General features: G+C 41.9%; 1 protein-coding gene across 1 annotated transcript; it reads right to left on the bottom strand.

Annotated features, from left to right (window-relative positions):
• On the bottom strand, positions 1–6,376 carry ASB12 (ankyrin repeat and SOCS box containing 12). Its single transcript, XM_023199780.2, has 3 exons — positions 6,233–6,376; positions 652–1,498; positions 1–275 (listed from the first exon to the last, which is right to left on the bottom strand). The coding sequence occupies exons 2-3, from the start codon at positions 1,472–1,474 to the stop codon at positions 142–144; spliced, it is 957 nt and encodes a 318-aa protein (XP_023055548.1). The 5' UTR covers positions 1,475–1,498; positions 6,233–6,376; the 3' UTR covers positions 1–141.
• Positions 6,377–13,994: the final 7,618 nt, after the last annotated feature.

Genomic DNA, 13,994 nt, shown 5'->3' with positions numbered 1-13,994 from the left:
TTATTTTCTGGATAATTTTATTGTGGAGGATAATACAGGAGAGCAACTCCAGGTAAGTGGATGACGCTGTAATGCCCTCCAGCTACCTGAGTCCCCAGGTGGTTTTCGGAGGCATCATAAGTTCCTGGGGAGACTGCAAGATTACAGTTGGTGTTTTAGATAGCTAATCAACATGTGAGGAATATCCAGCTGGTTGATGGCTTGTGGCTGGCCAGCCTGGCACAGGGCTCTGCGGATGACTAAACGGGCCTGTGATAGAAGTGACCGTGGAGTGGCTACAGCAAGAAGAAACAGGTCATGAGGAGCAATTATCAACATAATTCTCCCACACAAGCCTACATCCACCCTCCCCTGGCTACTACAGCCCTAATGCTCTATCCTTTCCAAGAAATAAAACAGTCATTGGCAGAGCCAGAACCAGAAATTGGGCTAGTGCTCCCCACCCCCACCCAACCTTATCTTAGTGACCTTTCTCTAACATGGAATACATAACCTCTTCTCTACTGGGGCCGCAGGAGAGGGAGGAAAATGGAGTTTTCTCCAGTGCATCTCAGAGGATTGGCTTTTACAGTGATTTGGGGCTTTTACAGTGATTTGGGGCCCTGAGACCTCCAAGCCTCGTGACCCAAGGCTGGCCTGTTCACCACTCACCTCGGGCCTGTAGCAGCAATGCAATGCCTTTATCATCTTGTGAGGTCAGGTCAAGGGAGAGAGATGGAAGGTAGATATTAGCACCAAAATCTATTAACAGCTGGATGTACTCTGGCTCACAGTTATGGTGTAGGCAGATTTCAAGGAGGCTGCGGGGTCGTGGGACACGAGCCAATAGGCCCTGGTCAGTGCAGTTGTAGTCAGGGTCTGCCCCGTGGAGCAAAAGCAGGCGGAAACAGTCAAGGTGCCCGTAGACTGCGGCCAAATAGAGGGGGCCAGAACATGAAGCTATGTTTGATGCCCAGACTGGTAGTTTAGCTTTGACGTTGGCCTCTGCACCATGGCCTAGGAGCTCCTGCAGGATAGCAACAGCACCATCACGGGCAGCTGTGAGCACGGGAGAACAGTTGTTGTAGACGCTACCACCAGGGCAGGCACCAGCTTCCAAAAGCACACGTACACAGTCCAGATGGCCATGACTGACAGCAGTGAAAAGTGGCGTCTGTGCCTTGACATCCAAGCTGTCAACATCAGCGCCATGTGCTAAGAGGACCTGTAAACAGCTCAAGTGTCCATAAGAAGCAGCCAAGCGCAAGGGTGTCCCAGGAACGCCCCAGCCACTCCTGCTGTTGATGAAACGTTTGTAACGCTCCTGGCGCAAAAGCTGGTCCAAGGTATAGGAGTCGTTGTCATACACTGCTTGATTGAGAGCCTGCTTCTCCTCCGTGTCGGTGTCCTCCTCCTCCTTGTCGGGCTGCAGGAGGGAGAAGATCTTGGTGATGTCCATGAGGTTCATCTTGGCTAACTGGGGAACTATTCTCATTATAAGCACGAGGAAATGCCAGATCTGTGGGTGACAAACAAGTGGGAGAGAATGAGGGTACCCATCAAAAGCCTGACCACATACCCTCCTTGAAATCTGCCTCCATTTCAACCCCTTGCCCCCTGCCCTTCACCATCAGGCTACTCATTCATGGGTCTCCTACTTCTCACTCCCAATCCCACTGTCTTATTTCAGGCCCCAAAGACACTGCCAAAACAGGTCAGGGCATTTTATAGTTTGATGCCTTTGTATATACTTTTCTGCCTGCCCCTCAAACTCCTACTTCTAGGAAGCCTTCCCTAATCTCCTCTTCCTGCTCAGGGATTCTGAAGGATCACAACTAAACTTCAGCTATGAACTTTCAAACCACATTTCTGCTTATCTATATTCCATTAGTGTATAAACTCCAGGGCAAGGACCCTGTATTCATTTTGTATTCCTCTACCCCTAGTAGGGCTATATCATGGCTGGAAATTTGGTAGATGCATTTTCCTCAGATCAGAATGTGTGGATTAGTAAGGTGGCTCTGGCCTGGCACTGGCTAGGCCAATAGAACCATACTTTGTGATGTCAAGCTGTCATCCCTGAGCTTTCTGACATCAGCCTTTTGGGGCAAGCCCTTAACTCCATTTTCAGATAGTTTAACTCTTCACAGCCCCTCATATATGACTAAAGCTCCCTCACCCGAGTGTTCTGTAACCTTCCCTCAGATGAAGGCCCCACATTTCAGGAATAGAAGTATTCAGGAAATTGGTATCAAATGATATTTACTGATTAAATGAAGAGGTGGCGTTACAAAGAACATATTTCAAGTAAAATGAAGACAGATGGCAGGAAACAGTCGAGTTTCCTCTCTGATTACAACTAGATTCTCCCCCAGGGCCAATTTAATCCAGGAGTCCCTTTGATTGCCAACACTGCCTCCCCATTCCTCTGGTTTAACCCTTTTTCCATCCTCTCTGTCTGACCCAGCCTAGAGCCTTTGACTCAACCTTCAACTCTTCTCTTCCCACAATCCTCAGGCCCTACAAAACCACTCATGGCTCAATGTCTGACTCAACCTAACTTCTGACCTTACCAGTCCTATTCCTAGTGCTTCAGTGTCAAGGTCATCCACCTCAGTTTGTAATGTCTTCAGGGTGAGCTTGCAGGTTTATCAGAGCTTAGGTTTCCCTACTCTCCCATATCCTGCAGCCAAGGTCTCAGGGCCTCATACCTCCTTTTATTCACTGTCTACCCCCACCTCTCTTTGTTAGTCTGGGACCTCAGGTAGCTACCTCATAGAAAGAAAATTATGAGGTGGGTGGGTAGGGTCACCCTAAACTTTAGGCCCCTCCCCACCCACCAGCATCAGCTCCATATGTGGTCTTATTATTTATTTATTCTTGGGGTGCAATGGAAAGGACAGGAGTTTAGAAATCCAGCAGACCCAGATTTGCAGCTCAGCACTCTCAGTTCCTAGCTGAGTAACCTTGGGTAAGTCTCTTCCCTTCTTTGGGACTCAGTTTCCTCATCTATAAGACAGAAATGAAAGTCCCTTTCTCATGAAGTTGTTAGGAGTAAGAGGGCTACTACATACTCTGCACCTTCAGCCTCCTCACACTGGCTCCTCCCCCTCAACCATCTTAGGAGACGAAACAATAAACTTCTATGGTCCTTTGTCCCACTCTAGCTATCTTTCTCTTCATCTCTCCCTTCTTAACCAGACATATCCAAAGAGTTTTCTACTATGTACTTCACCACCTTCCATTCACTTATCCAATCTCTGTAGTCTGGCTTCACCCACCCTCAAACACACACCAAGAAAGCTCTTCAAAAGGTCATCTTTGTGGGTAAATCCAGTGGATGTCTTGAAGATCTTTTCTTCCCTGACTTTTCTGGAATATCTATCCCTACAGACCACGCCTCCCTACAAACTCCTCCATCATCTTCCTTGCCAGCACACTCTCCTGAGTTTTCTCCCTTCTCATTCTCCCCTGAAATATTTATATTCTCTTCTCCATCCTCTTCTCTCCAGTCATGCTCACCTTTATTCTGATTATTTTAAACCTCTCTGTCCAAGCCCCCAGCTCTCTCTTTAGCTCCAGGCATGTATCTACTGAGTTTCTTCAAGCACTTCAAAAACAGCAGTATCACATCACCACCACTACCACCATGATAAAACTTGATCCATATATCATTTCCTCTCCATTTACCTGGTCAATCAAACCAAAAACCAAGACCCCTGTCAATCCTCTTGCGTCTTTATCTCACTCTCATCAAATCCCATTAAGTCCTGTGGATTTTACCTACTAAAGACCTCTCCAGACCATCTGCCCTCTTCAGGGACCATTCTCATTGACCATGCTTTATCTAGGCCCCCACTGCCTTTTGCCTCAGCAGTTATAGTGGTCTCATAGGTAGTTTCTCTTTTCATTATTTTCTCAACATTGTTGATAAAGTGGTAATTTTAAAATACATATCTGATCTCTGCCAATCGTCTGTTTTAAATACTTTAATGGCTCCCTTTTCTTTCCAGCTACATCCCAAATACTTTAGCCCAGCTCAGAGGTCCTTCATGAACAAATCTTGGCCAATCTCTCCAGCCTCACTTCCTACTACTCCTTGACTTATACCCTGAGATCCAGTGACAAGAGACAAGAAATGATGGCTCTCCATATACACCATGTTTCTTTCTGCCACAAGCAATTCCTTCTGCCAAGTTAATTCCTCCAGAGAATTGTAACTCCTTTATGGGTCTTTGTTTGCCCCCAGTGCAGATAAAGAGGCCGTATGTGGTAGTGGCAAAACATGGGAGTTCTGCTTCTACCCCAGCTCTAGCATTTAGTAGCTGTGTGACCTAGGGCAGGTCACTTAATCTCTCTGTGCCCATTTCTTAATCTGTAAAGACAAAATAACAATAGTACCTGCCTTGGAAGGTTGTTAGGATTAAATGAGTTAGTACATAGTATGTGCTTAGAATAGTGCCTGTAAGTAGTTCTCGGTAACTATTTTTACTATGAGGATGATTATTACTTATGTCTCCATTTTCTATGGCTATTGCTCCCTACTTAATGTTCTAGAACCTCAGAGCTGCAATGGACCTTGTAGATAACTTAATTTAATTTTTTCAATGTAGAGATGGGGAAACCAAGGTTCAGAGCAGAGCAGGGACTTTAGTAATGTCACATGGTTGTTATTGTTAGTTGTCTCATGAACAAGAACTCAGAACACACTTATAATCCTATACTTTTCAAAGCAATTTCATGTAACAAAATAGGTAATATTATCCCCATTTTTTGGATGGAGGAAACTGAGTCCAGAGAGGGTAAGGGGTTTGCCATATGCCTTACATCAAGGCAAGAGCAGAGTCAGAAACAGAATCCAGGTTTCTCTACTCCTACTCCTGTTCTTTCTGTTACAAGATGAAACACAAACACATAACCCACTCCCTTGACTCCAGCAGAGTCACATTGCAGCTCCCAGGATCTTCAGCTTTTCAGTGTCATGATAAATTCCAGGGTCTTCGGTAATGGAAGGTTCCTTTACAAATAATTTATTCTGAAAACTGGTAGGAATTCCCTCTTTAGTATTTTATTTTGAGGACTAGGGTCTGGGGAGATAATGTGGCAGGGAGTGGCAGAGGAAAAAGCATGAGCCTCCAGAGGGAGACCAAGCCATGCTCTCCAGCTGGCTTTGGCACTGGAGTGAATTGTGCCTCCGTTAGATAAGGACAAGAAAATCCAGCTAGCCTGTTGTCTAACCTCATTTTGCTGTAGTTTATTAATCAAATAGTTATTATGTGCCTCCTACGTGCATGGAGCTCCTTCCTGATCCTAAAGATGTAGGAATTTTAAACCTTTTTTTTTGTGATACTGGTTCCTGTGACAAGCTAGTGAAGTCTGTAAACGCCTTTCAGAATGGTTTTTACTACATAAAACACATAAAATTAAAGGAAACCAATTATAATAAAATGTGACTGTCAAAATATTTTTAAATGCATGATATAGTAAGAGATGTTCTTTAGTAGCACATTAAATAAAAAGGTCTAGTAATAATTTCTAAGTGGTAATAAATGACATTTCAAGATATCTGCCACAACTGTAATATGATATGAAATATCTGTGGTAACAGGAACTGGTTATGCTACTGCCATTTGCTACCTACATTCATCCTTGAAGGAAACAGTAAATTTTAGTTAGGTGTTAGGGGAAAAAAAGGTAATTGTCTACTCATCCAAGTTTCTGGACCCCTTGAATTCTATCTAAGGTCCTCTTGGTGTCTGTGAATACAGGTTAAGTACTCCTACAGGAAAGTGATTGGTTTCTGTGCCCTAGAGCACTCCTTCAGGCATTAGTAGAACGTTTTTAAGCCTTATCTTCCTTCTCCCACCCTTAGGAGTTCTGCCCTTATGCCCTTAAACCCACTCCAAGGCACCCACACACACAGACTAGCCAACACCACCACACAGGGACACAAAGACAAATCTCCACACTTCCTGTAGTGTATAATCTCAATTGCTCTCAAGAAGCAGGTCTGTTTAGACTCGAGGTCCTAGGCAGACATATCCTCTTGGGACACACAAGGCAGGGAGCTGGCATTATATCCCTCCTCCCTCCTCCTGGTGGGTTACCCTAACGACCTCCCAAGCGCCTCCCCCAACTCCCACCACCTCCCAGACCCAGTGGAAACAGCCTACAACGGGTAGTGGGTGATCACAGGTCTGCGGGCCCGCAGTGGTCACTCTTCTCAAACCAGTCCTAGGCTCCAGGTACTCACCGGGCTTCAGCCTGAGGCCGTGCTGCCCGAGGTCACTGCCCCCACCCGTCTGTGAAACATTGGGGCCTTGGTGTCCCCTCCTTAGGGAGCCTCTACGGCCCCAGTCTGGAGCAGCTGGGGCTCTCGGTTCCCACTGTTAACAATGCCGCTGAAAGACTAGGAGTCAGCCCCTAGTCTTGGTCCAAGGGGCTAATTTTAGGCTGCCCTCCACCCCCTCTTCCCAGGCCGTGTTATCTTACCAGTGCCATTCTGGGAGCGATTTCAGTAAGAGGAGGGGCTCGCCTGCGGGGAAGTCCTGGAACGACTGACTGACAGATAGACAGGTGCCTGGCGAGGCTAGGGTTCCTGCTCCCAGCCTGTCCTCCTGTATCCCTCTCTGCCACTTAAATGGGAGGCAGGGTGAGGCCCCTGAGCTGTGGGTGTTCCCACACCTCCACCAGGAGGCACTGAGAAGGCCCAGCCTCAGCCTAGCACACATTTTTGTTTTCTCTTCTGAACTGAGCCTCTCTGCATATCCTCCAACTCATTGCCCCTCCCCTTCCCCCACTGCTCAGAGTGAGGAGGAGGGTGGGAAGGAGAAGCCTCCATAACAGAATGTGTTCTCACTCAGCTTTTCTAAAGCTTAAGAAGGGCTTGGTCATTTATAAAAACCTTCCCAGTCCAGCAACCCACCAGGCTCAGCCTGAAGAAAATGCCCACAACCTCCCACTCTCCTCACCCTAAAGCATCACCATTAGTTTAATGTGTCCAGCACTGGGAACTTTGTCAAAAACTCAGCTCTCACTTTTTCTGCCCCCAAAACAGCCCTCTAGGGATCTGAACCCAGGTATTATATCCTCCATGTCACCTTGTTTCAGGGAAAACAGCCCCAGCTCCTTCATCTTTCTTTCAATCTGGTATCTATTTAGTTCCCTCCCCAGTCTTGTCTACCTCACTCATGAAGCGGTCAAGCAACCTGCTTGCACATTGATAGTGCCAGGGAGCTCACAGAAGACCAGATCACTCCTCTGGGAAATGTTGGAATGTCCTAGTGTGATCAGTGACTCTGAAGATCAGAAATATCAAAAAGCATACCAGTTTCAGCTTAGCTTGAGCCAGTAGACTTTGTCTGAGGCCTCATGAAAGCCCATTTGCAGTCAACAAATAAGCTATTATGATCCTCAAGATGATAGAGTAAGGTGTTATTCTTGAAAAAAAAGATTTGCAGGATTTTTTAAAGTAAGTTTTTGTTGAGATAATTGTAATTCATATGTGGTTGTGGAATTAATACAGATTCCAAGTACACTTTACTGAGTTTCTCCCAAAGCTAACATCTTGCAATGCTATAGTACAATATCTCAAGTATGACATTGGCATTGATACAATCTACTTATCTTATTTAAATCTCCCCAGGTTTACTTTTACTTTTTTCTGTCTGTGTGTGTACATTTAATTCTATACAATTTTATTACATGTAGCTTGTGTATACCACCTTAGGCAATACACAGAATAGTTCTATCTCAATTAGGATATTTCACATTGCCTTTTATAGCCATATCTACTTCCTTCCTACTTCCGTTCCATTCTTCCCACCTTAGTCCCTAACCTCTGGAAACCTCTAATCTGTTCTTCATATCTATAATTTCAAACTTATATGAATGAAACCATACATTATATAAACATTTGGAATTAGATTTTTCACTCAGTATGTCCTTGAAATTAATTCAAGTTGCTGTATGTATCAAGTTTGTTTATTTTTATTGCTAAATATGATTTATAGTAGGTATGTAGCATAATTTGTTTAATTATTGACTGATTGAAGGACATGTGGGTCCTATTTACTATTTGTCTACTATGAATAAAGCTGCTATGAACATCTGTGTACAGGTCTTTATCATTGTAGTTATATAGTAGGGTAGAGTGACTCCTTCAGCTTTACTATTTCATTTCAAGATTGTTTGAGCTATTTTAGTACCTGCATCTCTTTATATAAATTTTAGAATAAGCTTATCTATGCCTACAAAAAACCTCTTTGAGATTTTGATAGAAATTGTGTTAAATCTATATATCAGTTTGGGGAGAATTGAGTGCTTTGTTATACTGAGTCTTCCAGTGTATGCACATGATGTGTTTTTACATTTATTTAGGTCTTCTTTGATTTCTTTTATCAGCATTTTGTACTTTTCAGCATATGGATTGTATATTTTGTTAAGAAAATACCTAAATATTTCAATTTCTGTGGTGCAAATGTACATGGCATTGGATTTTGATTTGGGTTTCCATGTATTTGGTTCTTCTGTTCCAAATGTTTGTTTCTTCGTAGAAATGCAGTTGGTTCACACGCACTCGTGTTTATTGCAGCACTATTCGCAATAGCAAAGACATGGAACCAACACAAATGCCCACCAGTGATAGACTGGATAAAAAAAAATGTGGTACACATACACCATGGAATACTATGCAGCCATAAAAAAGAGTGAGATCATGTCCTTTGCAGGGACATGGATGAAGCTAGAAGCCAAATCCTCAGCAAACACAGGAACAGAAAACCAAACACTGCATGTTCTCACTCATAAGTGGGAGTTGAACAATGAGAACACAGGGACACAGGGAGGGGAACAACACACACTGGGGCCTGCTAGGAGGTGGGGGGCAAGGGGAGGCAGAGCATGAGGACAAATATCTAATGCATGTGGGGTTTCAAACCTAGATAATGAGTTGATAGGTGCAGCAAACCACCATGGCACATGTAACAAACCTGCATATTCTGCACGTGTATCCTGGAACTTAAAGTAAAATCAAATTAGATTTTAAAAAAAGAAATGTGATTTTTTTTGTGTGTGTGTTGATCTTGTATCCTAACTGAACTCCTTAGTTGCAGGAAAGATTTTGTAGTTGTTGATTGTTTACTTTTGTTTTTGTTTTTTGGTAAGTTTATTGGGATTTTCTACATAGCCAATCATGCCATCTGCAAATGAGGGCAATTTTATTTTTCCTTTTCCAATCTGTATGCCTTATTTGTTTTCTTTGCCTTAATACAATAGCCAGAACATCCAGGACTATGGATGAAAAAGAGTTGTGAGAGTGGACATGTTTGCCTTTTCCCAGTCTTAGAGAATTAGCATTCAGTTGTTCACAATTAGGTATGATGTTAATTGTACTTGTTTCAAAGATGCCCTTTATCAAGCTTATGAAATTCTCTTCATAGTTTTCTGAGTTTATCAGGAATGAATGTTACATTTTGTTAAATGCTTTTTTTTTTCCTCCATCAGCTGATGTGATCATTTCATTTTTCTTTCTTTAATCTCTTGACTGGTGGATTATGTTTGTTAGTTTCAAATGTCGAACCAGACTTGCATTCTTGAAATGATCCACATTTGGTAATGGCATATAATTCTTTTTTATGCATTGTGGGATTTGGTTTGCTAATACTTTTGGTGAGGAATTTTGCATCTGACTTGATGAGAAATATTGGTTTGTAGTTTTGTTTTTTTGTTTTGTCTTCGGTTTTAGTATCAGAGTAATAATGGCCTCACAAAATGAGTTGGGAAATGTTCTCTCCTTTTCTATTGCTGGAAGAAATTGTGTAAAATTGGTGTTAATTCTTCTTTAAATTCTTGGTAGACTTGTCCAGTGAAACTGCCTGGACCTACAGATTTCTTTTTCCGAAACCTTTAAATAATAAATTGCATTTCTTTAATGGGTATAGAATTATTCATATAACCTATTTCATCTCTTTTAAAGTTTTGATAGTTTTTGGTTTTTGAAAAATTGGTCCATTTTTTCTAAGTTGTTGAATTTATGATGGTAAAGTTATTCCTAGTATTCTTATTTGTAATTAATTATTTTATTATGGCTATATATGTACACACACACATATATATTACCAATTTAACTATTTATAAGTGTACAATTCAGTGACACTAACTACATTCACGGTGCTGTACAAACACCATCATTATCCGTTTCCAGAGTTTTTTTTTTGTTTGTTTGTTTTTTGAGACAGAGTCTTGCTCTGTTGCCTGGGCTGGAGTGCAGTGGCCTGATCTCAGCTCACTGCAAGCTCCGCCTCCCAGGTTTACGCCATTCTCCTGCCTCAGCCTCCCGTGTAGCTGGGACTACAGGCGCCCGCCACCTCGCCCAGCTAGTTTTTTGTATTTTTTGGTAGAGGCGGGGTTTCACCGTGTTAGCCAGGATGGTCTCGATCTCCTGACCTCGTGATCCGCCCGTCTCGGCCTCCCAAAGTGCTGGGATTACAGGCTTGAGCCACCGTGCCCGGCCAGAGTTTTTTTTTTAAATCATCTCAAACAGAAACTTTAAATAAAAATTCCCCATTCCCCCCCTCCTTTCAGCATCTTATAACTTTCTGTCTCTATGAATTCACCTATTCTAGGTACTTCATGTGAGTGGAATAATACAATAATTTGGTTGTGTGTGTGTGTGTGTGTGTGTGTAGGTTATTTCACATAGAATAATGCTTGCAAGCTTCATCCATGATGCAGCATATATCAGAACTTCATTCATTTTTAAGGCTGAATAGCGTTCCATTGTATGTATGTACCATATTTTGTTTATCCAATAATCCTTTGATGGACGCTCAGATTGTTTTTTCCTTTGGGGCTATTATGAATACTACTATGAACATTCATGTGTAAGTTTTTGTATGAACTTGTCTTCATACATTTATCTTTGTGTATACCTAGGAGTAGAACTGCAGGGTTATATAGTAGCTTTATAATTTCTTTGAGGAAAAGAGACACACCGTTTTTCCATTACAGGTGCACCATTTTATATTCCCACCAGCAAAGTATGAGTTCCAATTTCTTCATATCCTAGTCAATATTTGTCATTTTTCTTGTTTTTATTATAGCCATCTCAGTAGGTGTGAGGTGGTATCTTGTGGTTTTGGTTTTCATTTCTCTAATTACTAATGTTGTTGGCCTCTTTTAATGTGCTCATTGGTCATTTATACATCGTCTTTGGAAATATGTCTATTCAAGTACTTTGCCATATTTTTAAATTTTAGAACATACTCATGTTTATTAGCTGGTTTATACTTGAGAAAGCAAAGGTAGGTACACAAAGAGCTGTTTGACAAAGTCTCAGTTATCAAAAAATAGTATTTATCTGTCTGCCCTACTCAGAGGGCACTTACATCTACTCCTAGGTGACTGTCCTCTGGAATGCAACCATTCAGTTTATGACATTGCACTGCTGTTGTATTGCACACAGAATGCAGACCTGTGTGCATCTAGTGTCAAAGAAGTGGTCCATTAAACACACTAAAAGCACTAGTTCTAAATGTCAAATTTAAATGTTAGTAACTACCAAACACTAATTATGTAATAGAATGGTCAGAAAAACAACAAGCTTTGAATACTGTGTAAACTACAGGCTCTTATAAAATATAGGCTCTCATCAGCTGCCTCTAACTTATTTCCTTCCTTGGCCAAAGCCTGTGCATTCATGCCAAATCAAGTACCTATAATGCAACAATTTTATTTAAAAATTGTGATAAAAACAGATAACATAAAATCTACCATTTCAACCATTTTAAAGTATACAGTTCAGTAGTGTTAAGTATATTTACATGTTGGTGCAACAGATCTCCAGAACTTTTTCCCACTTGCAAAATTGAAACTCTATATTCATTAAACAACTCTCCAACTCTCCTTTCCCCCAAACCCTGGAAAGCACTATTTTACTTTTTATTTCTATGAATTTGACTCCTGTAAATATGTAATATAAGTGCAACCATGTCATATTTGTCTTTTCGTGACTGACTTATTTCACTTAGCAGATGTCCTCAAGGTTCATCAAAGTTTTCATTAGTAGTATGTATTAGTCCATTCTCACATTGCTATAAAGAACTACGTGAGACTGGGTAATTTATAAAGAAAAAAGGTTTAATTGACTCACAGTTCCACAGACCGTACAGGAAGCATGGCTGGGGAGGCCTCAGGAAACTTACAATCATGCCAGAAGGCAAAGAGGAAGGAGTCACATCTTACATGTCCAGAGTAGCAGGAAGAAAACAAAAGGGTAGGTGGTACACACTTTTAAATGATAAGATGTCATGAGAACTCACTCACTATCATGGGAACAGAAAAAGGGAAATCCACCCCATGATCCAATCACTTCCCACTAGGCCCCTCCTCCAACACTGGTGTATTAGCCAGGGTTATCTAGAGGGACACAAGTAATTGAATATATATTCATAAATACATATACATATATATATATATATATATATATATATATATAGAGAGAGAGAGAGAGAGAGAGAGAGAGAGATAGAGAGAGAGATTATTACTAAGTATTAACTCACACAATCACAAGATTCACACAATAGGCTGTCTGCAGGTTGAGGAGCAAGGAGAGTCAGTCTGAGTTCCAAAACTGAAGAACTTGGAGTCTGATGTTCGAGGGCAGAAAGGATCCAGCATGGGAGGAAGATGTAGGCTGAGAAACCAGGCCAGTCTCACATTTTCACGTTTTTCTGCCTGTTTTATATTTGCTGGCAGCTGATTAGATTGTGCCCACCAGATTAAGGGTGGGTCTGCCTTCCCCAGCCCACTGACTCAAACGTTAATCTCCTTTGGCAACACCCTCACACACACACCCAGGATCAATACTTTGCATCCTTCAATCCAATCAAGTTGACACTCAGTATTAACCATCACAAGTCCACACCTTGTCAATGTCAACACATACATATCTCCTGAGATCATACATAATTTTCAAATAAAGACAATAATAAGGTCATAATTATGCCTAACATAATACAACTATTCTTCCTATGACCAGAAATGAACCAATCCCCAACCCAAATACGATTGTGTAAAGTTAACAATACTTAAATGCTGATATGATGTCAATAAAGCTTATATCACATGATAAAGGAAAAGGAAATACAATGAAGATATTTTCTTAGTACAAATGTATACATGCACAAACATGTTTTTAGCAAAAGAAGGAGGAAATACTCATGACAGTTACAGTCTTTCTAGCTGCAGCTGGTCACATGGTCATAGTTGGTATTGATGACTACCTTCTACTACCCATTCTATATTCCCTTTTCCTTCAGCAAGCACCTCAGCAGGTGGTGGTTTTTTTCCTGGTGGGGTGACCCAAACTTTCATTCCTGAGGGGTCGGGACCATTTGTAGTCCTGCCTGGATTGGGCTGTTGTAGTTTCCCATTGACCTAATCACAGGGTATGGCAATACTAAGAGACACCCTAAAGGATCTCCTGTATTCAATGACTCTTCCTTACCTCCATTATGGAGTAGTGACTGATTTCATCTTGATAGTCTGAGTCAATCACCCAAGCCAACACTGTAACTCTCTTCTTAACCTGTTGACTTAGAGGTAGGAGGAGCCCAAAGTGTCTAGGTGGCAATCTTAACTTCCAGTTTAATGGAATCGTTGTCACATGTTCTGGTGGCAGCCTTTCTCCCTCTGGTACTAAGTTCTTTAGGCCAGCAGAACATTATATCGCAGGAACATGAAGCAAAAATTTCCCTAGGGGATCAAGAGGGGTAATGGTGAGTGGTACCACTTCCACTTCCACCCCTTGATTCCTGGACCCATGAATCCTGGCTCTGGAAAAAACAGAACCATATACTGGATGCTGATTCAGAACGTACATAGCCTTCTTGAGAACTCCGCCCCACCTCTGCAAAGTATTGTCACTTAGTTAGCATTGTACTTGTGATTTCAAAAGGCCATTCTACCATTCTATCAATCCAGCTGCCTCAGGATGATGGAGAACATGAAAAGAC

Source organism: Piliocolobus tephrosceles, chromosome 12 (assembly GCF_002776525.5).
Source record: "Piliocolobus tephrosceles isolate RC106 chromosome 12, ASM277652v3, whole genome shotgun sequence".
Lineage (NCBI taxonomy): Eukaryota > Metazoa > Chordata > Mammalia > Primates > Cercopithecidae > Piliocolobus > Piliocolobus tephrosceles.
Note: the sequence above shows the minus strand (reverse complement) of the source record. Positions and strands in the feature narration are given on the sequence as shown.